Source organism: Grus americana, chromosome 15 (assembly GCF_028858705.1).
Source record: "Grus americana isolate bGruAme1 chromosome 15, bGruAme1.mat, whole genome shotgun sequence".
Taxonomy (NCBI): domain Eukaryota; kingdom Metazoa; phylum Chordata; class Aves; order Gruiformes; family Gruidae; genus Grus; species Grus americana.
Genome location: NC_072866.1, coordinates 10457500 through 10483509, shown reverse-complemented (window position 1 = coordinate 10483509; position 26010 = coordinate 10457500). Strand labels below are relative to the sequence as shown.

General features: G+C 53.4%; 2 protein-coding genes across 2 annotated transcripts; both read left to right on the top strand.

Annotated features, from left to right (window-relative positions):
- Positions 1–80: 80 nt before the first annotated feature.
- GID4 (GID complex subunit 4 homolog) lies at positions 81–10094 on the top strand. Its single transcript, XM_054843462.1, has 6 exons — positions 81–424; positions 3019–3078; positions 4041–4148; positions 4889–4990; positions 6020–6150; positions 7363–10094. The coding sequence occupies exons 1-6, from the start codon at positions 212–214 to the stop codon at positions 7424–7426; spliced, it is 678 nt and encodes a 225-aa protein (XP_054699437.1). The 5' UTR covers positions 81–211; the 3' UTR covers positions 7427–10094.
- A 415-nt stretch (positions 10095–10509) lies between these two features.
- DRG2 (developmentally regulated GTP binding protein 2) lies at positions 10510–19997 on the top strand. The gene is made up of 13 exons (XM_054843360.1): positions 10510–10647; positions 11856–12016; positions 12416–12505; positions 13663–13723; positions 14695–14785; positions 15203–15275; positions 15426–15516; positions 15712–15809; positions 16418–16494; positions 16941–17029; positions 17975–18033; positions 18452–18505; positions 18593–19997. The coding sequence occupies exons 1-13, from the start codon at positions 10584–10586 to the stop codon at positions 18677–18679; spliced, it is 1095 nt and encodes a 364-aa protein (XP_054699335.1). The 5' UTR covers positions 10510–10583; the 3' UTR covers positions 18680–19997.
- The last annotated feature ends 6013 nt before the right edge of the window (positions 19998–26010 follow it).

The window sequence follows — 26010 nt, the reverse complement described above, 5'->3', positions numbered from 1 at the left end:
GCGTGCCCCGCGCTCGCAGCCAATCGGCGCCCGGCACCGCTCCTCCCGCAGCGCCCGCGAGGGCCAATGGGAGCGCGCGGAGGCGCTGCCGGGAGGCCCTGAGCCAGGCGGCGGCGGCGGCGGCCTCGGCGTGCGGGGAGCGGAGCGGAGCGGGCGGCGCCCCCGGCCGCGCTCGGCCCCGGCCACGCTGGCGCCCGGGGACCCTCCCGAGATGCCGGTGCGGAGCGAGCGGTGCCGCGCGGGCGGGGCGGCGGGTTCGGCCTCCTCGCCGCCCTCCGCGGCGGCCGCCAGCAGTCTGGTGCCGCCGCCCCCCATCAACACGGCGCAGCCCGGCGTGGCCACCTCGCTGCTCTACAGCGGCGCCAAGTTCCGCGGGCAGCAGCGCAGCAAGGGTAATGCCTACGAGGTGGAGGTCGTCATGCAGGTGAGGGGCCCGCCGGCGGCCGCCTCTCCCCCCGCCGGGCCCGCCGCGGAGAGGCCTCGCTCTCCTCAGGCCGCGGTCGCCGTTCCTGCCCCGCCGGTCCCCTCAGACCGTGGTCGCCCCACCTTATTCCTTCCCGGCGCCCTATGGCCGCGGTCGCCCAGTCTCCCGTCTTCTCAGGCCCGGTCGCCTTTTCTCCTCCCCCGGTTCCCCGGCTGCTGCCGTCCTCCCCGCCCCCGTTCCCCTCAGGCCCCGGTTCCCGGCCCTGGCTCGAGTCGGTGTCTGCCCTCCTCCAGTTTCCTCAGAACCTAGATGTTGTGTGTCCCCCACAGTCCCTATCCCCTGAGCTCCAGCGAGGCCTGTGGCTGAGGTGGGGGAGGCCCCTTTCCCATAGTCCCAGCGTCTCCATCCCCCTGCACCCTGGGGAGGTGTGACCAGGGCGGCAGAGGCCTCAGGGGGAACCCTTCCCCTCAGGCCTGGAAAGGCCCGTGGTCCTCCCTGCCCTGCTCCCCTCTGACCTGGCGGTGCCCCCCTATGATTCTCCTGGTTTTATCAAGCTCAGTAATGGCTGTGAGTCATCAGGCTCTGAAGAGATCTCTGACCCTCGTGTGCTCTCCCTTCCTTTCAGGATCAGGGTAAAAGACCCTGTCCTATTCCCCTCAGGACCCGGGAGAGATGCCTTTTCCTCAGGCCCAGTGAGGCCCAAGGCCACCTCCTTGCTCAGTCTCAAACCCTGAGGAGGTCCCACTACCCTCAAGCCTTTCCCCCCACCCCTCTTTGCCCTGTTCCCCTTGGGCCTTGGCAGGGTTCATTACCTGGGATCCTTCCCCCATTCGCTGGGGGCTCTGGGGTGGCTGTGCACCTCCGTGCCACAGGGTGGAAGGTTTAGAGCCCGGCTTAGAGTGGGTGTTGTTCTGGGAAGTCCCTACCAGGGGGACAGCCTGTGTTTCAGGCCTGGCTGGAAATCAGCAGGGATCCATGTTCCAGTCCCTGGCTGGCACAGCACATCCCAGCTGGACCTGGGACCTGGGGTGCCCCATCCCTGGGGGGTGTTGGAGGCTCCCCCGGGCTGAGCAGGGAGCCTGGGGCAAAGTGCGGTGGTTTGTCTGTGGCAGGAATGCAGCCAGACAGCTGTAGTGCCCAGCTGTGCTGGGGAATTGGGATGCTGGCTCATGTGGCTTTCCCATTCCTCTCTGCAGTCATTGTCACCCTGCGTGCTTTATTTTTAGTCCTAGGCATTGGCACAATCGCTTTGGGCAGAGCTGGCGAGGTGTGGAGTCATTAGTACATGGGCAGGCCAGACATCTGATACATGCTTTCCTATAGAGCACCCTGCGCGTCACAGCTTTGTTCCCAGTTTGGTGGCACGGGATCTGGGGGACCATGACTGAGCGTGTAGCAAGTGCCATGATGAAGCTTGACGCATGTGCCAGCGTTGTGGAGAACCCCAGGGTCAGCAGATAGGGTAGTGCTTGAACCAGACCATCTATGTTTTCACATACGGTCCTCCCCTTGTCAACAGCACAAGCATACCTGGTACAGTTTGCTGTGGTGGGGACATCCTATGGTTGATCAGCTTCACTGCACGCTGCCTTCTCGCAGGGGCTGGCTGTGGCTTTGTGCTAAAAACGCTGCTGTTTTGCGTGCGTCAGCTGAGAAGAGGTGGCTGCCTGCTCTCCCTGTGCTGAGCGCAGAGAAACGTTGCTTTTCTTTGATCGCAGGTGGGGAAGATCCATCTTCTCACAGTTGATGTTTGCACTTCCCCAAATAACTCGCTTCTTGCTTTGAAGACTGATCTGGAGATGTCGGGGAAAAGCTTGGAAAATCCCCTGGCTTTAAAGGCACTCGGAACAGACGCAGCCCCCTGCCTAGCTTCTGTACAGCAGAAGAAATCAGATGCAGCCCTGTAACTCAAAAGAAGGGTGGCATAAAAGCGTTGGATCTGGGAGAAAGGCCTCTTTCAAAGTGAATGAGACATTGTGTGTCTTCTGAGCAGGCTTTGGCGTGCACCATGCTGCCAGGCTGGGTACGAGGCAGAGAGTATGGGTAGTGTGTCAGGTGTGGGTCAGGCCTGTTAAATAAGCAGACGACAAAGCTCAGGGCAATGTTTTCTTCCTCTAGCCTGAATTATCTGCAGTAAATAGATGCTTGTTACTCTTCTCTCACCTGAAGGCCGGTTCGCTGGTAGCAGTTGACTGGGAAATGTGGGGGCTGGGTGTGTGGGTGATTCTGCCAGTGCTCTCACTTGGAGAAAACTGTGACTCTGCTTCCTTGTGGGTGGAGGGAGGGGGTTTGCTTCCCGTGGGAGACCTCTGGGCAGAGGGTGCTGCCTCAGTGTGGTGGAGCCGGAAGTGGGGAGGGGGTTGTTGTCAGGCCTGGAATGTGAGGGCTGTCGGAGGTGAGCTGGGCACCTGTAAAGATCTTTCTGAGTGGTTCCCAGCCCTGGGGAGGGGCTGCCAGTGGGAGCATTGGGCAGTAAGCTGTGCAGTCCGTACCGGCTGAAGCTGAAATTAGCCTTGGAGGAGTCAGAAACTGCTTTGGATCAGTTGGGTACCTTCATGTCTATGCTTATGGTTGTACTTTGCACTCTTTTCTAGCATGTGGATATGGAAAACTCCTATCTCTGTGGATACTTGAAGATTAAAGGCCTTACAGAGGTGAGTGTTAACTGCAAAACAAAAAAAGGTGCTGTGTAAAGGCTTTTCTTTTTCCTGGTGGAGTGGAAGAAGCTGCCACCAGAAGTAGGAAGTGAAGGGACTGAGCATACAGTACCTTTGACCACTAAATAGTTTAAAAGCTTCAGTCTGTTGTTGTTGGCACGTTGAGCAAGTACGGTGGGCCTCGATGGGAGTCTTGAATGAGGGAAACTTATCTAGCATCCCTTAAGGGATGAGCAGGACCGAGTCTGACCCTGCAGTCAGCTTTAGGCACTCTACCAGTGGTGGTGTGTTGCTGAAAGAAAATAAACCAGGACCCAAACAGTCACATCGTTACCTACTTCCTTTCCTGTCCATCCTCTAAGATCTGCTCTTGCTGTTGGACAGTCGGTGAGAACTGTCTTCCAGGGGTGATGCTTCTTTTGGCTGTGGTGCACTGCGTCTGTCATTACACAGGAGCGCTTGGAGAAGCTGGCTCGCCCCAGCTGAGCCCACTGTTCCCTGCCTATGTTCTCCTACCTAATTCGGTGCCAATGCAAAGCTGAAGAGGAGCACCTTCTCCCCTGATGGGGTGGCTTAATCCAGCCCTCGGGCTTAGTAGCAGTTGTGCAGCAACCGCCGGGTGTCTGCTGAAGAGTGGTGCTATCTGTAAATTGTCACTTGTGATTGTCCAGCGGGGAACTTCCCTGCAGTCCAGCTCTGACACGACTCCTGGTTTCATAAAGTGAACAGAGAGGCTGGAATAGGAGGGTGGAGGTTGTGTGTGCGTACAAGTTGGCCTTTAAGAGGTGTGCTTTAGGACGAGTTAGCCTGCTGCTTGGAGGGATGGGAGCACCAGCCTTGGATTGCCCAGAGCTTTGGCTGGGAGATGCTGCTTTTTGCTGAGCGTGTGCACCTCTATCTGTGTTTGAGTTTCTGCCTCTAGGTGACAAGTCTTCTGACCTCTCATTTGTCTCTCCTAGGAGTACCCAACCCTCACCACATTCTTTGAAGGGGAAATAATCAGTAAAAAGCACCCTTTCTTGACACGCAAGTGGGATGCTGATGAAGATGTGGATCGTAAACACTGGGTAAATAAATCTGGGGGGCAGATGTGGGTCTGTTGCAGTCCTGGCTAAGCAGCTGGTTTGGAGGTGAGGTGCAGCATGTAAGAGTGGTCAGAAGGGCCTGGAAAGCTCTCCTTTTTGGGTGTCTCCCTCCTTCCCCCCCCTGGGGTCTTTGCAACCAGAGGTCCCTTCAGCAGGCTGTTGGCTGTGATCCAGGAGAAGGGAGGGGGTGTCTTACCACTTGCTGGCCCTGGGGTTGGAAGGGAGCAGGAGCAATCTGCATTTCTTGACCCCCCCCTAGGAGAACACGCTCCTTGTTTTGAAGGCTTATGGCAAAATGGAGCGGGGAAGGGGAGAGGTGCCCCTCTGGCACAGGCAGGGCTGTTGGTACCTGTGTCTCAGCCACCTCAGCCCTCTGCACGGGATAGGGCGTGTCTGCTGCCATGCCCTGGATCAGGGCCGCGACAGCCAGCAGATTGACTCCCCGCCTTGACCTTTGCTGTTGTTTGCCAGACTTTGATGTTTACTATGCTTCTGTCACAATAATCTTCCTCTCTAAGGGCAGAAGCTTCTCCAGCCAGGCTGGATATGGCTGTGGGTGTCTCGCAATCCTCTGTATTCCCCTGTGCTAGTCCTGGGGAAGAGCAGCCCCTTTGGTTAGGAGATCCTGTTCCATAGCAGTTCTCTCCTAAATAGCAGCTGGCACTAGTGAGCTCTACTCCTGGAATAAGCATCCTGTGGTTTTTTTTTCTTTTTTGTTTCAGGGGAAGTTCCAGGCTTTTTACCAGTATGCAAAAACATTTAACTCTGATGACTTTGATTATGAGGATCTGAAAAATGGGGACTATGTCTTCATGAGATGGAAGGTAAACTCTGCATGTCTCCTTCTCTGAGCTGCTTACAGGCGATTGACAGAGGCTTGTGGTGCCTGAAAGCTTTTTCAGCTATGCTGAAAGATGTCACCCTACCAACCTCGTAACCCACCATACTTGCAAATTCCAGCGTGACTCCTGTTCAGCCAGATAATTGCATCCTTAAGGGCTGCAGTCATGGCTAAAAACACAACAGGAAAATCTTGCTTGGTGATGCTCCAGAGGATGAGAGAATTGGTGTCTTCTATCCCTGTGTGGGGCCTGTGTGTTTGATGCATACTGGCCAGTCTGCACCTTTCTGCTCTTCAGCTGGATTGATTCCTCCCTCTACATAAGCTTTGTGCAGCTGTGATGGAAGGAAGTCATAGAATCACAGAAAGGTTTGGGTTGGAAGGGACCTTTAAAGATCATCTAGTACGTGGTCCCTCCCCTGCCATGGGCAGGGACATCTTCCAGTTGCCCAACGCCCCATCCAACCTGGCCTTGAACACTTCCAGGAATGGGGCATCCACAACTTCTCTGGGCAACCTATGCCAGTGCCTCACCACCCTCACAGTAAAGAATTTCTTCCTTATATCTAATTTAAAGCTACCCTCTTTTAGTTTAAAACCATTACCCCTTGTCCTATCACTACAGGCCCTGGTAAAAAGTCCCTCTCCATCTTCCTTTTAAGTCCCCTGCAAGTACTGAAAGGCTGCAATAAGGTCTCCTCGGAGCCTTCTGTTCATCAGGCAGCTCTGATTCCTGATTTTGCAATTGGCTTCTGATTTGCAGTGGGCACGTGTTGAACTGAAACTGATCTCGTGCACTCTTTAGAACTGGTTCTGTTCTCAGTTGTCTGATTCCCTGTAAGATGCCTACAGTGGCAGGTCCTGAAAGAACACGCTGGTCTCTGCGGTCAGTGCTCAGCCAGGAATGCCTTTGTGTTAATGGGTGCCAGTATTCAGTTTGGGAGGGCAGATGGGAATGTGGGGGGGTAGTATTTGACCGGCATCTTAAAATACGGTCTGTGTTTGTGTGCAGGAACAGTTCCTAGTCCCAGATCACACTATCAAAGACATCAGCGGTGCTTCCTTTGCTGGTTTCTATTACATCTGCTTCCAGAAGTCAGCAGCATCTATAGAGGGCTATTACTACCATAGGAGTTCAGAATGGTAAGGAAGATTCCTTCCTCCTGTGGACTGAAGGGTGGCTCCTCAAGACAAGCAGTGACTCTTCTGCTTCTCTGCAGCCTTGGGGAGTGTCCAGGCAGTGCTTCTCTGGGCTGGGAAGGGAAGTGCAGTCTGGTGGCTGGACCTGGGGGCAGAAGGGAGGGCGTGTGTGCTATGCTTGGCCAGAGCAGGCTAGTGCAGCCCACTCATGTGGTATAAAGTGCTGCACTGTTTGCATGGCTGGGGATAAGTGGGCTGGCGGGGGAGATACGAGGGCTGGAGATGTGCTGTGGCCCAGTGAAGCAATGGTCTGGTGCATTGGGAGGCAGACACCAGCTGTGGCTCACTAAAAGCATCCCTCCAGGAGCCTGGTCTCCAGTCTAGATGCTCGCGGGGCTTGCCTGCTCCTCCTGTGGGGACAGGCAGGTGTCAGGCAGCCTGGCCTCGTGCACAGGGTTGTGCTCCCTCAGTTTGTGCTTTGCTCGGTGGCTCAAGCTTTGAGCTTCTCCATGCCTTGGCCCTTCAGAGGGTGTCGGAGGGGCCTTTAGAGGGAGCTTGGTGCTTTCTCACATCTGACAGCCTGCTTGTTGCTCCCTTCAGGCAGAAGTCTTGTTAGGCCAATGCTTTGTAGTCCATGGTCCTGTGGGAGTTGCTGTAAAACACAGGGAACAGTCAAAGTTGGTTGGTTTCTCGTTAAAGCCATGTGACAAGTAGCCATGGAGAGCTCTTCTCCCTCTGACAGCCTTGGATATTTGTCACATGCAGCAAGTGAATCTGTAGGGTGGCTGGAAGCTCTCGGGGAGGGAAGGTACGTGGGAGGCTTTCAGACAAACCCCCTTGGGCTAAGCTTTGAAAGACCTGAGTGTAATTTGCAGTTGTAGCAAACACCATTTGAATGTGCAAGTTGTTGAACTTCAAAAGGTGTCCAAAACCCACAGTCAGCCCACCTCAAACGCAGCCTGGCTGCAGGTAGCTCAGAGGCACAGGAATGGAAATGAGGAACGATGCCGAGTCCTCACGGGGTTTTGGCACCACAGGTAAGTGGGTGTGGGGTGCCTGAACACCTCTGAGATTTGACCCTGGGACTGTAAAGGGGAAGAGAAGAGCCAGCCGCCAGGATGTCTGCTCTGTGACCTGCCGAGCAGGAGCTGTTAGTGCTAGGGGAGTTCTGTTGCTCTGTGTAATCCTCTTGTCTGTCTTTTCCCTCTCTCCCAGGTATCAGTCATTGAATTTAACTCATGTTCCTGAGCACAGCGCTCCTATCTATGAATTCCGATGACAGCTGTCCAGAACTGATACCGCACAGAAGCAAACTGGGCAGGAGAGCATGGCCTGCCAGGAGAACTGTGTCCCTGTCGGAGCACGGGAATGCACGCTTCTCTCCTGCCCCTCGGACTCGCGAGAGAGAGCCTGAATGTTAACCCACCCAGCCCAAGGAACGTGGCTGCTGGAGCTTGATTCTCCCTCCTGTCGAGTGGCGATTTGATCTTTAATCTGGTTTTAAGCTACCTTTAAATGCACTTTCTTATTGCACAGCTAGTTTCTCTATCACTGAAATTCCTCCCGGCTCTCCTCCGGAAGCTGTTTCTCAGTAGCTGGAATCAGTGGTCTGTCCTCTGAGTAATAAGAAAATATAAGCTCAGTGCTTATATTTTCATTGTTACAGCCTGATGTGGGTTGAAATCACCAGGACTCAGGTTTGTTGCCCAAATTGCCAGCTCTGATGTTCCCAGAGCGGGGTCCCATGTGTGAGGCTCTGCTTGGCAGAGAGCTGCTCAGCTGCAGAGGCTGTTGGGGGAGTGTTGGCTAAGACAGATAAGGCTTGACGGAGTCTTTGCTTCACGCTGGCTAACGAGGTTAGCCGGAGCTGCAGATCTTTCAGGAACACCGGCCCTTTGGAGCTGGGAGCTGTTCCGGTGTCTGGATACGCCACTGGGAATTAATTTGATGTACGGACTTCCAGGCTCTCAGTAAAGTGGATCTGAACTCTGCTTATAGGTGTATATTTGCTCTTTACTTAAGTTAAGGGTAAAAAAGAAAAAAAAGAAAAAAAAAAGACTTTTATTAAAAAAAATATTTTTATGGTTCCTTTTCCCAAGGACCCTATGGCAAATGCACAAGTGCTCGATTACATTTTACCGTTTTCACATTGAAAACCGGGAATGTCTGCGTTAGTTTTTATATACGTGTATGTAATCAGCTAGCCGCTTTGGGAAAGTAATTGGAGTTCAAGTGTTGAGCAGCGTTGCAGGGACAGCTCTGGGACTGTTCATCATTTGTACTTGCTTTTCATGCTTCACCAACACCACTGCTTGATATCTTTTTACAAGGAAAAAAAAAAAAAAGAAAAAAACCAACAAACCCCCCCCAGTAGCTCTCCTCTGACTTTGAAATGTTTCAAATGATATAACTTAAGGCTTGTGTGCCAAAGTGTGTGTGTGTGTATGCGCGTGTGGTTTTTTTAAAGACATTTTAAAAGTTGGCCTTGGTTGTATATTTAATGTGACAGTCCCCCCTGCGGGGCTTTTGTGACAGTTTAGTTTGCATTTTTCTGGCTGTTTTAAAAACAACCCCCTTAAAAGCAGGCTCGTGTCACGCGCTAACCGGGTGGGTGTTGAGAACGGGTTTGCCGCCTGGGAGAGGAAAGCAAAGCCCTCCGCGTGCCTAGTGCCAAGGTGGTTTGGGTTTTCTTCTTTTTAACTATCTTCCTTTCGGCAGCGTGTCTGGTTTCTTGCAGGAGCTGAATTGCTAGTTTAAGCCTTAACGAGAAAGTATTCAGGTCTCGGTGAGCCCATTTCCTATATTTCAAGTTGGGATCTTGCATGATCGGAGAAGTGGCCGGGCTGGTCTCAGGAGATGATGTGGAAAGCACCTGCCTCATGCATGCTGTTCGCCACGGATTAATCCTTTTCCCTGGCACAAATGGAGGCAGACTTGCTTACGGGAGAAGAGGGAAGAGCTGGCGGGAGCCCCCCCCGTGATGGAGGAGGCGTGTGCCGTTGTCTTGGCCGTTGTGGGTACATTTGTAGAGTAGCATGGAGGCAAGCGGGAGAGTGATTCGAGGCGTGAAGGGAGAGCGGCTGCGAGTGGAGCGGTTAGGAAGCAGATTCCTGTTTTATTCTGCTCCTCTTGGAGAAACTCGGCCCCTTTGGCGGTGGGGAAAGGAGTTTCCTCGCGGGCGGTGCTGGGGGATGTTTTAGAGGCAAAAGCTGGCAGTGCTGTGACCGAGTGTGGGGCAAAGCCTCCTCCCGGGCACCATGTGGGCACAGGGACCTGGCTCCGCCAGCTGTTTGCAGCTCACTGGAGCTGTCTGTGCAATATTGGTGGCGGCGCTGGTCTCCTTGCGCTCCCCAGGGCTCAGTGCCAGCGTGACACTCGGATTTGATGTGGTTTAGTTGATGAATTAACACTGTGGTCATTGGCAGAGGCTGGGTTAGGAAGGGTCTTGGGGTTGTTTAGTATCTGTAACTACCCCAAAACCTCTGAAGTTTTTTCTTTGAGACTTGATATGTTGCGGGAAGGGAAGGAGCATCCTGCTCTCTGCCTGTCTCCTTCCCACTGTCCTGAAGCCAATTTTGGCTGAAATGCAGAACTGCTGGCGTGATGCCGCCCCGTGGGACGTGTGTGATGGGCGCAGAGCAGGTCGTGGAGCCGAGAGGTTTGCAGGGGCTGTTGGCGTTTAGAGCTTCCCTCCTCTAAACCTTTCGTTTTGGTTTTCTTTTTCTTCGACTCGTTTGATGAGCTAAGGAGAGATGTTGTGTATGTCGCGATGTGGTGAGAGAGAACGGACCGGGGGAGGATCTGGGGGTGCGGAGGTAAGAAATGGGGTGTTTGGTCTGGAAGAGGTGGCGGTCGATGTCTCTCCTGCCTGCGCCGGTGGGCAGACGAGCAGGGACTGAGCCCGCGTTTTGCAGAGCAATCAACGTCCAAATTAAACATGAAATGTATTTAAGGGGCCTGTGTCTGTGTGTGTTTCTTGGGTCCGAGGAGGAGTTGTGCTTCATCTTCCCCCTGGAGGGTTTCTCCAGGAATCCAATTAAGCTGCTAATTGCCCTAAATGCAGGATCTGGCCTTAACTAGAGGGGCCAAGGCCTGGTGCGGGGGGCTCCTTCCCAAACCCACCTGGTTCCTTGGAGCTTTCCTTGTGAGCAGCTCCCGTTAACCCCTTCCTTAGCCTCCTTTCCCGGGCAGCTCGCGCTGCCGGCGGCTCCCCGGTGACCCCGCGCACACCCACCCGTGGGCGCCCACTCGTGCCCCAAGGGTGGTGGTGGGCGGAACCCGGAACGCCGGGCGCGGGAAGCGGCCGGAGCGGCACGGCGGGTGCACAGCAACGCCCGCCGAGGGTCGGCCCGGACGCTTGAGGGAGACGGACGGGCCGGCGGCGCTTCCGGTGTGCGGCGTGCGGGGCCTGGCGATCGGGCCGGGCCGGCCCCGCCATGGGCATCCTGGAGAAGATCTCCGAGATCGAGAAGGAGATCGCTCGCACGCAGAAGAACAAAGGTCCGGGCCGGCGGGGGGTACGGGGGCGGTCGGGGGCTGAGGTACCTGGGGATACCGGGCGGGGCAGAGCCCTTGGGGGGGGGGGGAGCGTACGGGGGAAGAGGTGCCGGGGGCGTGAGGGGCTGGGGGGAGGCAGGTGGGCTGCCGGGTTATGGGGGGCTGGGAGAGGGTACGGGGGACGAGGTGGCAGTCTGGGCCATGGGGGAGGTGAGATGGGGGTACAGGCGGCTGGAGCGGGGTGATTTGGGGGCCTGGGGTGTTGGGGCTGGGGCAGGTGAGGGAGCCGGGGGAGCCCTGAGGCTGGGGAGAGGCTGAGGAGGCTGGGGTGGGGTGTTTGGGGGGAGGGTGTGGGGGGCTGCCCCTTCTGGCAGCCGCCCTCTTTCCCCGCTGTTGCTGCCCTGGCCCCTGCTGCACCCCCGGCTCTCCCTGGAGCTGGGCCGAGGACCCCAAGTGCTGCTGGTGCAGGGGCCCAGGGCTGTCTGCTGTGGGGTCCCCACGCTGGAGTTGCCTTAATGTAAAGTGCCTTAATGTAAAGAGGGGACTGGGGAGCAGAGCTCCCCTTGGGTTCTGCAGAACGGGTGCCCAGCACCATGCTGCTTCTGGAGGCTTTAAGCTGTGGTAAATAATGGAAAGGAAAACCAGTAAAACCCGTAAGCTCCTGGGTTTTGTGCCCTTCCGTCTTACAAAGGGAAACAACTACCTTTTTTTTTTTATGCATCAGGTGTTTTGTTAAGAATAAGTCAATAAAGTACTTTCACTTATGTGAGCTCCAAGTTAAATATGTCTTTAAAAATGGACAAGGGCAGAAGAACAATTGTGTATCTTTGCAGCGCTGAATGTGACCAGGTGTAAGGAGGGGCTTTTGCCTAGGAGCGGCCGTTCCCCCTGTGATCTTTTCCTCCTTAACTGGCTCCTTTCACCCTTTCATTCCTGCACCTGCTCTCCCTCTGGCTTGCTCCTTTTACCCAGGAATTTTTTGGCTGCTTATTTCCCTTGAGTCTGACTTTCTGTGCAGGATACCAGCAGGTTTGTTCTCAACGGCCAACACTTCAAAAGGTTACAGAATGCCTGGGGGTAGCTAGTGTGTGTGGCAGCAGTTAAGATGTTGACCGAGATCCATAGTGTTTCTTTTTAGGAAGGTTCTTATTTCTAGAAGCGAATTATCAGTAACTTTCTGTCAACCAATTGTTGCATTTGTGTTATTCCAGCCACTGAGTACCACCTTGGCCTGCTGAAGGCAAAGCTTGCAAAATACAGAGCTCAGTTGCTAGAACCCTCCAAATCCTCAGCCGCTAAAGGAGAAGGCTTCGATGTGATGAAATCTGGAGATGCCCGGGTGGCGCTGATCGGTTTTCCTTCTGTGGGTAAGGTCAGTGAGTGTCTGCGTTAACCACGTGGCATGTGTGTTTCCAGGTTTGTGGATAGCGCAGTGGCTGTAAAGCAGATATTCACCTTCTCTTCATCTTTTACCTTCTTGCCATGACTTAACAGAAAGTTAGAGCTAGGGGAAACGTTCCTTCTTGTGCGTGGTGCCCTGTGGTAACAGGCTGGTGCTGGGTCTTGCCCAGCCGCAGCACTGCTGAGAAAATAGGTGAGAGTATGGGAGTTACCGTTGTTGTACTGACTGTCCCGTCACCGCTTCAGTCCCTGTGCCTGGAACGCGATGTCTAAAAGCTGAGGAACGCTTTGGTGTTGCTTGTTGTGCCGAACATTTACCGGTGCTTCAATTTGTGATCATCTCTGGTGATGCTGATCTCTTGCCTTTCAGTCCACGTTCTTGAGTTTAATGACCTCAACTGCCAGCGAAGCTGCGTCTTACGAGTTCACAACCCTGACGTGTATCCCCGGAGTCATAGAAGTAAGTAGGTGTCTCCTCCCTTTGGCACAGTAATGGTAAGAAACCCAGCCGTGTAAATGTGTCCGTTCACACCAGTTATGCTTGTGCTAGCGCTAAGAAGCAGCAATATCCAAAGGTCTCTGCTGACTTCTGATTTAAACTTTTGGAGGTCTTGAGTGCTTGCGGTATCAGGTCTTCTGCAACCTGCAGTGCTGATTTAGCACTTCCATCGGCCACATAACTCTTCAGGATTGACTGCCTGAGTGGGGTTTTGTATGCTGCTGTTCGACTGACCAGAGCAAGACGACAATTCTCAACTGAATTTTTTATAACCACTATTGGCGCCATTGACCAGATGGCTGGAAACCTTGACAGATTTGTTTTTAATGAAGCTTTAAAAGAGGCAATCTGTACTGTGATCAATTTGGAAATAAAATACAACTGCTGTCCTTCAGGAGTTTTATTAGTGGTGGCCTGAGCATCCATCAGTAAAGCAAATGATAAAGGGCATCAAACTGAAAAGTGTCCAAGAATAATGAGAAAATCTGGGTCAGAATTGAAAGTGGAATTAAATAATGAAAGTAACCGTATTGGTGTTAAAACGAACACAAATATTGTAACGCATCCAAACGCAGCCGTGAGCTGCAGTCAAGTCACTAAAGCCGTTACTGAGGACTTCGCTGCAACAATAGCTTGACAGCTAACGCCCCTGCAGGTCTGGTGAATGAAAGTCTCAGGTTATTTCTTGGTACTGTAAGACCTGCAACACATCTGAATAGTTCTGATCTGTCTCAGTAAGAGATGGTGGCACTTGCTTATTACAGTGCTTTCTTGTGAGACCAAGAAAGAAAGGGTTTTTTTCTTTCCTTTCCATTTCACCAGCTCAGGATAATGTTATTCTAGTACTGTGCTGTTTTCCTGGTGCTTTCTCAAACCAGTCTTGTGATGCTGTAGGAGGTCAGGACCTAACGTACCACAGTATCTGGTGTTGAATGCAGCTTTATAGGAAATTGTCTGGATGTTGCCTCAACAGAACAGAGCTGTCAGCTTTGTGCAAAGTTGTCCTGCTCTGTCAGGGTCATTCCGTTCCACTCTTCAGCACATGCTTGGGGCTTTCGGGGCAGCTCAGGTGCCCTGCACGAGGCTTTCACCTTTCCATCCTTCTGTTTCCTTTTCAGTACAAAGGAGCCAATATTCAGCTGCTGGATCTGCCTGGAATCATCGAAGGAGCAGCACAAGGTTGGCTGATCTCTGTGTTCATGTAAAGTAGGGATTTGCCCTCAATCGCGTACCTGGGCGTCTGAAATGTTAGCAGGTTTCCTGGGCCAATAGTTCCCACGTTGGCTTTCCAAATTTTAGAGTCCTTGATCTTATGTGAGGCACGATTCTTATCCCTGAGCCCACATAAGGTTCTATATGTAGCAGAAAGATGCTTTTCTGGAGGTGGGAGCCAAAGCAAGCCAGTCACTTCTCACCTTCTTGCGTGAGTGTTATCTTGCTCATCTGTTTTCTGGTACAGAGGAAATCTAAAGAAAGATGCTAGAGAGGCGGAGGGGGAAATTACAGCTAAACAGTAACCTCTTTTGACTAATTTCCTGAGTTCCAGCCAGTCCTCCCATGACTCCTGATTCTGGGAAGAGGTGTTGGGGTTTGTCCCTCTTCTTCGTCATTGTCCTGGTTGGCTGGTCATGTCAGAAGATGCTTTAAGAAACTGGAAAACCTTCTAATGGTCTCTCCTTGGAGGAGCATGGCCTGGTTAATAAGGGGTCTCTCCTTTTTGACCACAAAGTGCATGTAACACCTCTGCACAGGGCCCTAGGACTGCTCTGGGTAAGCTGTCTCTGCTGCCTGGAGCTGTTACCACTGCACATGTCCAGGGATGTCTGTCCTGCTGGCAGAGGTGTTGTTGCCACTCACAGAGTACGTGCAGCCGTACTCTGATAGCTTTACACATACTAGTTCGTGTAACCTGTGGTGGAGGACTAGCAGCAAAGAGGGGCTTGCGTAAGGGCTTGTGCTGTACGTAAGACAGTGTGGATGGACCAGATATGCTCGCTCAGGCTCCCCCCAGCAGCTGACTACAGCCAGTACAGCACTGCAGGGTCTTTTTCCTTGCTTCCAAGCAGCTATGCGGGGCAGGAGTCCCTGTCTGTTGCAGAACTCGTAGCTGGTTTCTCTGGCTGACCTACAGCCATCTCTTCTCTTCCCAGGGAAGGGCAGAGGTCGGCAGGTGATAGCTGTGGCCAGGACAGCAGACGTCGTTATTATGATGCTGGATGCCACAAAGGGTGAAGTGCAGAGGTGAGCGTGTGCTTCTGGGCGTATGGAGCTGTGGGGTGGTGGGCCACGTTCAGGGGTTCCCTTGTGCCCAGAAAACATGGCAGCTCCCTGAAGTGTTGTTCCATGCGTGTTGGGGAGCCAGTACTTAAGCTATTGAGTATGAGATGGAGGTTGTGCTCCATTAGAAACGTGCTAGCTAACCAGCTTGGGCCTCTCAGCTGAAGGATCATTCCCACAGGATGGCTGTTCAGAGGCGGGGATGCCAACCTAGATTTCCACCACAGACTCTGTCCTGCATTAGCTGTGGTTTTTAGGTCATAGTGAAAGCTTATGGCAAGGCTATGACTGTCATATCAATAGGACAGTCAAAAAGGAAAGGTGTGGGTGTCGCCTGACTGCGCTCAGTCTCACAGGTGCTAATGTGCAGTGTCCCTGCAGGGCCCTGCTGGAGAAAGAACTGGAATCTGTAGGAATCCGCCTGAACAAAAGCAAGCCAAATATCTACTTCAAGGTGAGGTTTCCTGGGCTGCTGCAAGCACAGCTTGTGTGTGGCTGCCTGCTAAAAGCCGAGGTCACCATGTGCTGCCCCTCGTGTTGAACAGACTGAAGGGGGGTTGTGGATTTTACACTGTTCTTAATTTGCTTTATTGCCTCCCTGCAGCCGAAGAAGGGTGGAGGTATCTCCTTCAACTCAACTGTCACATTGACTCAGTGCTCTGAGAAATTGGTGCAGCTCATCCTCCATGAATATAGTATCCTTTCCTAAAATGGGAGACCATTAAGCCATCGGCAGCTCGTGAGTCAGGGGGTACCTGCTGCAGCACAGCCTTGCTGTGTCTGTGGTGCTTGCTGGGTTGAGAACAGGCTTTCACAAGCAAGCTCAGCCCATTGGCCCACAGCAGTGTGTAGATGTGTTGGGATTTGAGCCTTGACAACGTTCACCTCAGAAATCTTCAATGCTGAGGTCCTCTTCAGAGAGGATTGTTCCCCTGATGAGTTCATTGACGTGATTGTAGGCAACAGGGTCTACATGCCGTGCCTCTACGTGAGTATCTCAGAAACAGCCTGCCTTCTTCAGCACCGAGCATCTCCATTCTTTGCTGAAGGAAACACTGGGTCTTCCTGGTTCCTAAAGCAGTAACGATTTGGGGTTTGAGGTGGAACACGCAGCTCAACAGGGAGCTTTTTATAAGCTGTACTTGTGCGGCTGTGCTCTGTGTGCGTTCCCTGTGCCCTCTTGTGGCTGGCTGCCGTGGAGCAGCACAAGCTGCGTGTCTTGGTGGCATGGGGTTTGCTCCCATGGCGCGGAGCCTTCTGTTCCTGTGCTGCAGGCTCTGCGCTTGAGTTTTCACTACTGCTCCCTTGTGCCAGAGGTCACTTAATGGCACTATTTGATGGTGACTGGTTCTATAGTGAAATCCAAGATGCTGGAGAATGCATTGCAAGTCATCCCAAAGGGAGAACTTTAAAGGGCCCAAACTTACATTTAGGCTTCTGAATTTTGACAGTTTATTTTACTCTGGCTGGCAGGATCTGAGTTTCTGTTTCAGATGCTGGAACTGCCTTGTTATACCTACATGTACCTGTCTTGACTTCCTTGCAGGGTTGCCGAATTGACTTCCTAAAGAGTGTGTTGTTTTTCCTTTGACTTAGGTTTATAACAAGATTGACCAGATATCTATGGAGGAAGTAGATCGTCTTGCTCGGAGACCCCACAGTGTTGTAATCAGGTAGGAGCCTGTCACGCTGCCTGATGTGCTGGCTCTGATGGTGTGGTGGTTCATTTCCCACCCCTTTCTTCAGCGTCTCCCGAGAAGGGACTTCTCCCAGGGCTGCCTGCAGCTGCTGGGGTGAGAAGCAGAGCTGCTGTGCAGCTTTCTCCGGGCTTCCCTCCCCTGGAGAGTCCAGCTGCTTGGCTTCTCCACACTGTCTGCAGGCCAGAGTAAGCCAGTCTAGCTTGTTTCCTTAGAAGTGCTGATATATCTGACTGTGGCTTTGCTGCTTCAAAGCTGCTTGCCCTCCTGAAAGCACTATTTCACCTTGTTTTTCCTTTAGTGGCCTCATTAAAGACTTTTCCCCTTGTTCCCTAGTGCTTTAATAAGACGTTTCACCTTGTTCTTCTGGATCTCTAAATCACAACAGCAGTAAACACGGAGATGTTCCTGGTGTTTTGCAGCTGTGGCATGAAACTGAACCTGGACTACTTGCTGGAGAAGCTCTGGGAATACCTGGCACTTACCTGCATCTACACCAAGAAACGAGGACGTAAGTGACCATTAGCTGAAGAGAAGGTTTGAAAGGCATAGAGGGCTGCTGCTTATTAAAGGCAGACAGGCTGCCAGCGGGGCTTGGGTGCTTGGCTGTCAGCGATCTCTTGTGTCTTGGAAATGCTGCGATTACGCTCTCCCTAACCAGCTTTCAGCTCTTGGGAAATGCTTTCTGTTCCATCTGATCCACCCATGCGTGTCTCCCACCACAGCCCTGCTATTCTCTCTGTGCTAGAAGAGCTGAATTTTCATAAGACTTTGCATGATGATACAAGGAAATAAAGTTTGCAAGTTTGCAGCTTTCTTCCTTATTATGCATGCTCTGTGATGAACTGTTCAGCCCATCACTACCCAGAAGAGGTCTTCTGTTCCTGCTGAGAGAGGTTTGGTGATTCCCATGCCAGGCTCCCGAGGCTCAGGAGTGCCTTTGATCCTCCTTTTGCTTTGTAATTCACTTGCAGCTTCTCCCAGTGATGAAGACATGTCAGTAACTTGTGCCTGTTTGGTTGTGAACAGCTGTGACTCTGAACTTGGGTGGATGTGAGGAGATTAAGGAACTTTCTATGAGCTTGTTAAGCTATGAAATCTTGGGGATTTTACAGAAAACTGGAGTGGTTTGGTTTTACTTGAGCAGGTGTGTTTTGACTTGAGTGGTTTTGTTTGTCCTAAGTTAAGTATTTGGAATGTAGTTGGAGCAGGTGGATTGTGAAGAAGCTGTTGACTGTGTGACATTGTTAATTGTACTTGTGGGTATGGAGCGTCTACAGAACTGATTTGATGCTTTCAAGTATTCGGATACCTGCTCTGGGAGCTGGCAAGTGTAATGGGAGGAGGAATTTGGGAGTAGTAAGAACAAGGCAGTGTGAGATGGTGTCAGCATATTAGAACACACTTGATGGAAATCCAATGCCTTTTTTTTTTTCCCCTTCCTGCTTCTCTACAGAGAGACCAGACTTTACAGATGCCATTATTCTACGGAAAGGAGCCTCCGTGGAGCATGTGGTAACTTCTCTGCATCTTTTACATTTCCTTGTCTGTAGAAGGCAGGGTCCTCCTCGAGCCTGCTATGATTTGTGTTTCATAAAGCTCAGGACCTGTCAGTGTTTACTTGAGCTTCTTCTTTTGTTACCTTTACTGATTCCATCTGCCTTGGGTTGCTTTCCTAGCTGCTATGAAAGGTTAAAAAAAAATTACTTAGTGCAGTCCAGTGAAAAAGCACATGGAAGCGGTGGGGCTTTATGTGGTCATTTCTGTGTGTCTGTTCTGTATTCTTTCGAGTGCTGTTAACTGGCTCCAAAAGTCACTATTGTAATTTCTGACATAGACCTGAGTCACTTCTAGTTCCTGGATATTGAGCAAGTTGTTTGCAAAGTAGTGTCGTTGAACTGCCTCACGTGCTGTCTGTCTGTCTGTCTTGCAGTGCCATCGAATTCATAGATCGTTAGCCAGCCAGTTCAAATATGCCTTGGTGTGGGTAAGTGTTTAACAGCAAATTAAATACCTGTCCTTGAGTGTCTCTGACTGGTCTTCTCCTAACCCTTCTCCCCCTTTTGCTTTAAAGGGGACAAGCACAAAATACAGCCCTCAAAGAGTGGGCTTAACCCATATGATGGAGCATGAAGACGTCATTCAGATTGTAAAGAAGTAACCTTTTCTTTGCTGGTGCCTGGCCTTGTCTTTAATCACTAGAATTGGAACTGACCACGTAAAAGCAAAACAAAACAAAAAAAAAAAAAGGAAAGACAAAAAAAAGAAAAAGGGAGAACGTGTCCACAGCCAAGAAAGCAAGAAAGCTTCCGTGAAGCTCCTTCTCTTGGAGAAAGGTAGAAAATGAGGCTACTGTATTTGCAGGTGGGGATGGGGAAGATGGGTTTCCATCTTGCAGCATTTCAGGTGAAGTAATGTTTCTTAAAAAAGGAGTCAATTCTTCTAGGACACAGTTCCCACAGCCGGCAACGTCCTGCCCCTAGTAGGGTTTGCACATGGATCCATGTGCAAGCTACCGGTGGCTTGCTTAACCAGTGAGAGGTTTATGGGTTTGTGGAACAAATCTGTCCCTGTGCTTTGGCACAGGGAAGCCAGGGCTGAGAGAACATTGCTGATGCTTTGCTGCTTATCCACTCACTTAATTTAAGCATTGATCTGAAACAGAAACAAAGTTCTCCCTCCCCTGCTCACTGGACACATCGTCTCTGCAGCTTTCACCAATGGAGACTTCCGTATGCATCTGAGAACAACCCCTGGTGAATTTATAATGGTCCCACCTCAATTAACATGAAAAACATGGCACTCTGTGCCTCTCCTTAGCTCTGCGGTAGGGTTTGTAGGACATGCTGGTCCAACTGGTACTGAGAGAGATGAGAAATGGAACTTTGTTAATGAATGCTTAACTTGGCCAAGCTGCAGCAGGGTACGATCGGAGCCATAGTCTGCAGTGAGGATTCACTTCTGGTGTACCACTTGTCAAGGAGCTCTCTCTGGAGTTTCCTCCTTTGCTCTCGTCCTGCCCGTTAGTCCCCAGGAGTATTGCTGGGGATCTCCTTTCTCAGTCACGCCCCTAAATTCCAGTGACAGCTCTCTGAGCTCAAAGTACCATCCCATGCCATGGGTTTTACCCCAGCCCTGTTAAACATTGTTGCTTGTCTGGATATTTTTCATCGGAAAACTGGGATTTTTCTAATCACGCTTTTTCATTGAATACTGATGCTAAACAATTCAGAGTGCCTGATAGAGAACAGCTCTTTCCCTCTGGGATCAAGAGTTGCCAATAGCTTTTATTTTCTTTCATTGAAAAACGGTTCGGTCTGATGTGGCTTCGTAACTGTGAGGACAGGTCTGATAGCAAACTTGTCTGAGCAGGGCTCCTTCCCTCTCCTTTGTGCTCCTCCCCACCCCTCACAAACTGATCGAGCAGAAATGGAAGGATTATTTTATTTGAGAAAATAAAAGTTGCTATTTCATGTGAACTGTAGGTGTCTGCCTCCAGTGGGTAGATGGTTTGGTGTGTTTTCTCTTTTTTTTTTTTTTTTTTTTTTTTAAACCTTCAGCCACCTGAGGAATCCTGGATGCTGTTGCAGGAGGCTGTAGGGGGGATTAGATTGTGAAGCGGCTGCAAGAGGGCTCTGAGGCTGGAGGGGACTTGATGAGCAGTGATGGGAGATAAATAGATATTTTACACAATACTCAAGCTAAGAAGGTGACTTTGAACTCTGTAAGTTCGCTTCCCTGTTCCTGGCTTTGTTCACAGCTGGAGTGCAGAGCAAATCCGGACCGTGGTGGCAGCTAGAGGAGAATGAGCTCCAAATTAGCTGCATTATGCCTGAGCTGGCTGTAGAAAGCAGGCGCTTCTCTGTGTGAATTGGGTGGGATGCTGTTCCAGCACATTAACTTGCCCTTTAAATTTCCTTTGAAGGTTGCACAGGCAGGGTTGCCGGCACAAAGAGTTCTTTTGGTTTCATTTTGTCCTTGAGTTTCTTTTTCACTCCAAACCCAGGAGCCTGCCAAGCCCCGGCACACAAACGGGCAGCCAGAACTGCTGACTGGGCTTCGTCCTTAGGCCAGGTAGTGCTTGGAGTTGGGGAGATGGGTGATGCTTGCATGAATGCTGAAATGCATGGTATTAGCTGCTAAAACATGTCCTTGGCTAGTTAGTGCCTACCTCTCAGGGTGCTCAGGTTTCAAATTGACTGGTCTAGCATGCCAGCATTAAAAACCCCTCTATCTAATTAGCCTTACTCTTCATTTAGGAAATTGGGCATTTTATCCTGTTCGAAATGAACTGATACATGATTAAATTTGGAATGGGGCTGAAGTAAAAATAGTTAAGCCAGAAGAAGCTAACTTCCTTTTTTAGTGAGAGTAGCTTTTTTGCAAGCAACTTTATAGCAGTGTTTGAAAACGCGTGCATTTAATTGCAGTGTTCATTCTTCCAGACAGCTTCCCTAATTGTTCTGCACTAATGTTAAAAGCTGCAAACATTGCAGTTCAGTGCAGGAGCAGGTTTGCATGAAGATCTCTCTGAATCCTGAGAAAACAAGGTCCTAAGGGCAGGGGGGAACATCTACTGGAGGATTAGTATTGTACCGGAGCTGCCTGAGGTTTGTGGAACTGGTCAGACCCCTCGTTAGCTCTTGGGGGGGGAGTTAGCAAAGGGAGGTGTGCTCAGAGCCCCCTTGCTGAGCGTGTTTGGAGAAAGGCAGGTGCTGTCCTCTGCCCAGGAGGATGGGGTGGGGGGGTTGCAGGCAGGAGCTGTGGGTTTGCCCCCCAAGGAGCAGCATGCTGCGTTTTCTCTGCTGTATGAGGGAAGGCTTGGCTGGATGATGCTTGGAGGAAGCTGCCTTGGCAGCCTGGCTGGTGGTCTGCTCTGTGCTGCAGCCCCCTGCCCTTCCTCTGCTCTTTTGGCTGACTCTGGTTTCATTAGCGCTGTATGCTGCTCCCGGGGGGCTGCACTGATCCTGCCCTGTCCCTGGGACCGCTTCGCTCGCTGAGCGCGGCCATGCATCGTTGCTGAGCGCCGCTCCAGGTGTGAAGCGGGGTGGATCGGCTTCGATACAGTCCATCAGCCACCCTCCATCTAGTCCTGGAAACAGCGACGGCCCGAGGCGTGCTCTGTTTAAAATGCCTGTTCCAGGCAATCAAGCAGGTTTGATTGGCTGAACACTCCTTTTATAATTTAATTTAGTCAGGAATCGTTTGCAAGGTAATAAAAAGAGACTCTGACTCTAAATACATTCATTTAATTCAATGAGAGACAGTTACTGCAGCGGGCTCGCCTCAGCCAGCTTCCCTCACCCCATCACGCTGACATCTTAAAGCGCTGCTCAGGGCTGTATATAAGAGTCACGATCTGCAGTGACAGCTTAATTGTTTCAAATGCTGACAAGGGTCACCCCAACCAGCCATCGCGCATTGTGCGGGGCCGGCTCGGGAGGCTGCGGCGAGGAGGATTTATGGCTGGCAAATAGTTTTGAATTCCTCTGGTTGCGCCTGCTAAATGATGAACCTGCCCCTTGGGGATTGGGGCTATTGATTGTAATTTGCAGTTAAGCCCTCGCTTTCTGAGGAATCAGCATAATAAATACCCACCACATTACAGCAGGGACGTGTCTGCATGGAGGAGAAGGAAGCGGAGGTTCTCCCGGCTCAGGCAGTGCAGAGCCTGCAGCAGGATGCTCTCGACGCTCCTGGGTTTGGGAAGGCTCCATCGCTGCAGGAAAAGGGTCCCCAGTTTGGTGTGATGCGATCCCGGTGCTGGAGGGGGGAGGGTGAAGCTTGGAGGCTCTTTGGGCTGCTGATCTCGGGTGCTTTGTGAAGGCAGGTGGAAATGCCCCGCTCATCCCCAGGAGGAGAGGGCGGTCTGGTACTATGGGACGGTGGGTGTCTAGATCCCTTCTCCGTGCCCGGCCTGGAGAGCCGGTTGGTCCTGGCTCTATTTGGAGAGGAGTGTGAGGGGGGGGGTGTGTGTGTGTGTCCACCCCCACGTCCTTGTGACTTCTCCTAAACTTGCACTGGCTTGGGGGCAGGAATGGGTCAGGGCCATTCACCGGCTGTTCACATCTGGGGTGGCGCAGATCTGTGTCCCGGGAGGAAAGGGGCTGCTGGACCGTCCAGCCGCGTCACCGGGGGAGGAAGGGACGGGGACCGGGACGGGGGCCAGAGCTGGCTGCCCTCACCCCTCCAGCCGCTCCCTCTCTGACGCTCCCCAGCTCTGCAGAGGGAAGATTAGCTCTTGTCCCTCCGCTCATGAGTGGAGATGAGAATAATAGCAGTCATCAAATATGCATTGGAAAGCAGCAGCCTGCAGCTGCCGTGCAGCAAATATGGTCCTGCGGCTGCCGAGGGAGTGACGGTCCCCGGCAAAGAGCGAGGCCACGAGCACGACGCTGGCAGAGCTGGGGGCTTCGGGCAGCACCGAGCCGGCCTGGTGCCATGCGGGTGAGCTAGGCTACCCCAGGTGAGTGGCTGTGAGTCCCCCAGCTGGGTGGCACGTCCCTTGGGCTCGTGGAAGCCACAGCGGGAAGGACCAGGGAGGGACCTTTGTGTGCAATGTTGGTCCTTATGCAAACGCTATGGTGTGGGTGTCCTCTTGTCTCTGGTTGTCCCTGCCTGTTTGCTCGCTGCCTTTAGACCCCTTGTCTCACCTTCCGACTCGCACCTTCCCTACAGTCCCAGCATTCCCGCTGCCCCCCGGAGCAGAGCTGCCCCCCCTAAACACCCCCTCCTTCCCCAGGAGCCTCTGCCCCATCTCTCCTACTGCCCTTTCCCCAAATTCCTTTTACCTCAGGGCTGTTTTACCCCAGGAAAGCTGCCTAGCCCTGCAGCCAGGCTCTGTGGGGGCCCTGGTCTTGGCTGCAGGGCCGAGACGATGGCACGGGGCTGTGACCTGGCCCTGGGGCTGCCAGCCAGCGTTCCTGGGTGCACGCCAGTGCTAAGCCCAGGACACGTCCTGCCCAGCTGCTCTCTGCCTCCAGCATCTGCTGCGGCCTCTCTCCTCCCCATAATGCCTCCCTTGCGGGCAGCTCTCGGTGTCAGGCAGCAGCCGGCGGGCAGGGACATGGTGTGCATCGCTCCAGAGATGCTGGGTCCCCATCCTCAGTTTGGAGGGAAGAACTGGAGGGGGTTGAAATTAGCCAGTTCAGGAACGTGATGGGTGCTCGGGGGGGGGGGGGGGGAGGAGAGACCCCCCCCCAGTGCTCCGGGGGCTCGGAGGGCTGTGCTGTCGCCACATTGATGGAAGGGTCCAGCCTGTCCCTGTGCTCCCGGCATCCCTGTGGCTCAAGGCTGGAGCAGGGTGCACATGAGTGTTTCAAAGGGATGCACAACGATACAGAACTGGTGACGGGGAAGGGGCTCTGATGAGAGACGCCGCAGCCAGAAGGTGCCTGGCCAGCTGGGCTGGCTCCATGGGGCTGGGGCACGGAGCTCCTGCAAGGCACAGCAGTGGTGGGGCTGGCATGGTGCGGTGGGGCCGGCATGGCACGATGGCACGGGGCCCCACTCCGGCCGTAACTGGAAACGGGCTGTAAGCAGACCCGGGGCCAGATGGTGACCACGGACCTGCCTGGAGACACAGAGCTGCTCCCCAGGAGCTCTGCCCGTCGATGCCGGTGCTCCAAAGGTACAGTCCCAGGCAGCTGCGCGTTGTGCTGGGCTGGGGCGGGCAAAGCAGAAACCTGGTGGCCAAAGTCTCCCTCCCCTTCTGCACCCAGCCCTGGCACGGCACCAGGCTGGGCTGGTGGGACAGGGGCTGTCCTGGTCTGTGTCCCTGGGGCGAGCTGGCAGTCCCTGGCTCAGCCACGTGGCTGAAGCTGTTCAGGGGTGACAGGGTCAGAGGATGCTCTGAGCATCTTCTCATAGAGCTCCAGACCCATCACCACCCCAGGGAAACCCTCACCGCTAGGTTTTGCACCCAGGGTCCCTCCCCTGTCCTGCTGGCAGATGTGGTTGTGCCCAGACACCCTGGAAATTGCTACCAAGTGTGGGTGCCCCAGTTTGGGGTTCATGGCCATGGGTTCCTCCTCCCACCCCCAGCATCTGCCACCATCCCGCTGTGCCTGGGCATGAATGTCCCTTCCCCAGCTCTGCCGTGGCACAGGCGGGTGAGCACTGTGCCCACAGATGAAGAACCCGGGGAGGTGTGAGGGTGTCCAGAATGGAGGCTGGGACCATGGAAGGCAGCTCCTGTGTGGAGTGAAGCCCACTGGGCTGAGGCCAGGCTGCCCGCTCTCTCTTGCTTTCCCTTCCTCCGTGTCTCCTCTTGGAGAGCCCTTATCATAGGCAGGCACCACGGGCACAGCCATGGCAACGGTGCAGGGAGCCATGCCAGCGCCCCAGGGCACAGAGAGCACCGCCGGTCCCTCCTCTGCACTGCCTGGCTTGGCTGAGCGTGGTAGGGACAGAGGTAGGGACCGCCGAGGGCACTGGGATGGAGGTGGGGATTACACGGGTGGTAGGATGGAGGTGGAGACCACAGAGTGGCAGGACAGAGTTGGGGACGTGTAGCAGCATCCTGCCAGCTGGGTACCCCCCTGCTCGCTGCCAGCAGCCGAGGGAGGGGCCGCGTCTGTGTCCATGGTGGTTCCCCGCTGCATCATGGTGCTCAGGCGTTGCTCCGTGCGCCCGTGCCAGGAGGAGAGATGACGTGATGGTGGCGTGGGCCAGGCGCCTGTGCTGCGGGCAGGGCAGGCTGCATCAGCCCCATTACGTACGGCACGGCGGCGATGGCAGACCTGTTCACGGACCATGCCAATGCCACGGTGGGGCTCCTGTGAGGCGATGCTCCCGTGTGGCTCGGGCTCTGCTGGTACTCCTCCCCACTGATCCCATGTTTGTGTCACCGCACAGACCCTCTCCTGATACCTACTGGGTGCCTCCCCTCCTGCTCCATCCCTCTGCTCTCCCTGCAGCTCTGGGGCAGCCTCCCTCTGCGCAGACCCCACCGGGGTGTCTCCAGCCCAGAAATTAATGCAGGGAGGAGGCCAAAGCCTTCAGATCACGGCTGGTACCTCCTCCGCTGCAAATGTGGCAGGAGGGACCGGGCTGGGGAGAAGATAGCGCCGTGGGGTGCCAGCCATGGGGCTCTCCTGGTTCTGGGGGAGGCCAATGGGTTTGGTCCAGCGACTGCTGCTGGTTCTTGGGTTCCCCCAGCTGCTGCACAGCTGGATGCTGCTGCTGCTGCTCCTCCCATGGGTCTCCACAAATACCCCCTGCGAGGGAGTGGAGCGGGTGCTGCCCCTGCCCGCTGGCAGCCCCTGCCTGCACTGGTCCTGCCGTGTAGGGCAGCAAGTTCCCACCAACGCTGCTTAAACTTTCATGAACCTGCAGCTGCAGGAATCCAGCTCTGGCATTAACATTTGATGCAGCCACCCTGCGCCTGGGCACGTGTGTGTGCAAACACACTGCCAGCACCACCACGGGGCATGTGTGGCACACACAAACCCCCTCGCCAGCTGCATGTGGGCATGTGTGGCACCCTGCAAG

Excerpts from the sequence above, each read along its gene's own strand:
- GID4 (XM_054843462.1), top strand. The coding sequence starts at position 212 with ATGCCGGTGCGGAGCGAGCGGTGCCGCGCGGGCGGGGCGGCGGGTTCG. Across the intron at positions 425-3,018 it reads AGGTGGAGGTCGTCATGCAG|CATGTGGATATGGAAAACTC; the intron begins GTGAGGGGCCCG and ends ACTCTTTTCTAG. Across the intron at positions 3,079-4,040 it reads AGATTAAAGGCCTTACAGAG|GAGTACCCAACCCTCACCAC; the intron begins GTGAGTGTTAAC and ends TGTCTCTCCTAG.
- DRG2 (XM_054843360.1), top strand. The coding sequence starts at position 10,584 with ATGGGCATCCTGGAGAAGATCTCCGAGATCGAGAAGGAGATCGCTCGC. Across the intron at positions 14,786-15,202 it reads ACAAAGGGTGAAGTGCAGAG|GGCCCTGCTGGAGAAAGAAC; the intron begins GTGAGCGTGTGC and ends GTGTCCCTGCAG. Across the intron at positions 15,276-15,425 it reads AGCCAAATATCTACTTCAAG|CCGAAGAAGGGTGGAGGTAT; the intron begins GTGAGGTTTCCT and ends GCCTCCCTGCAG.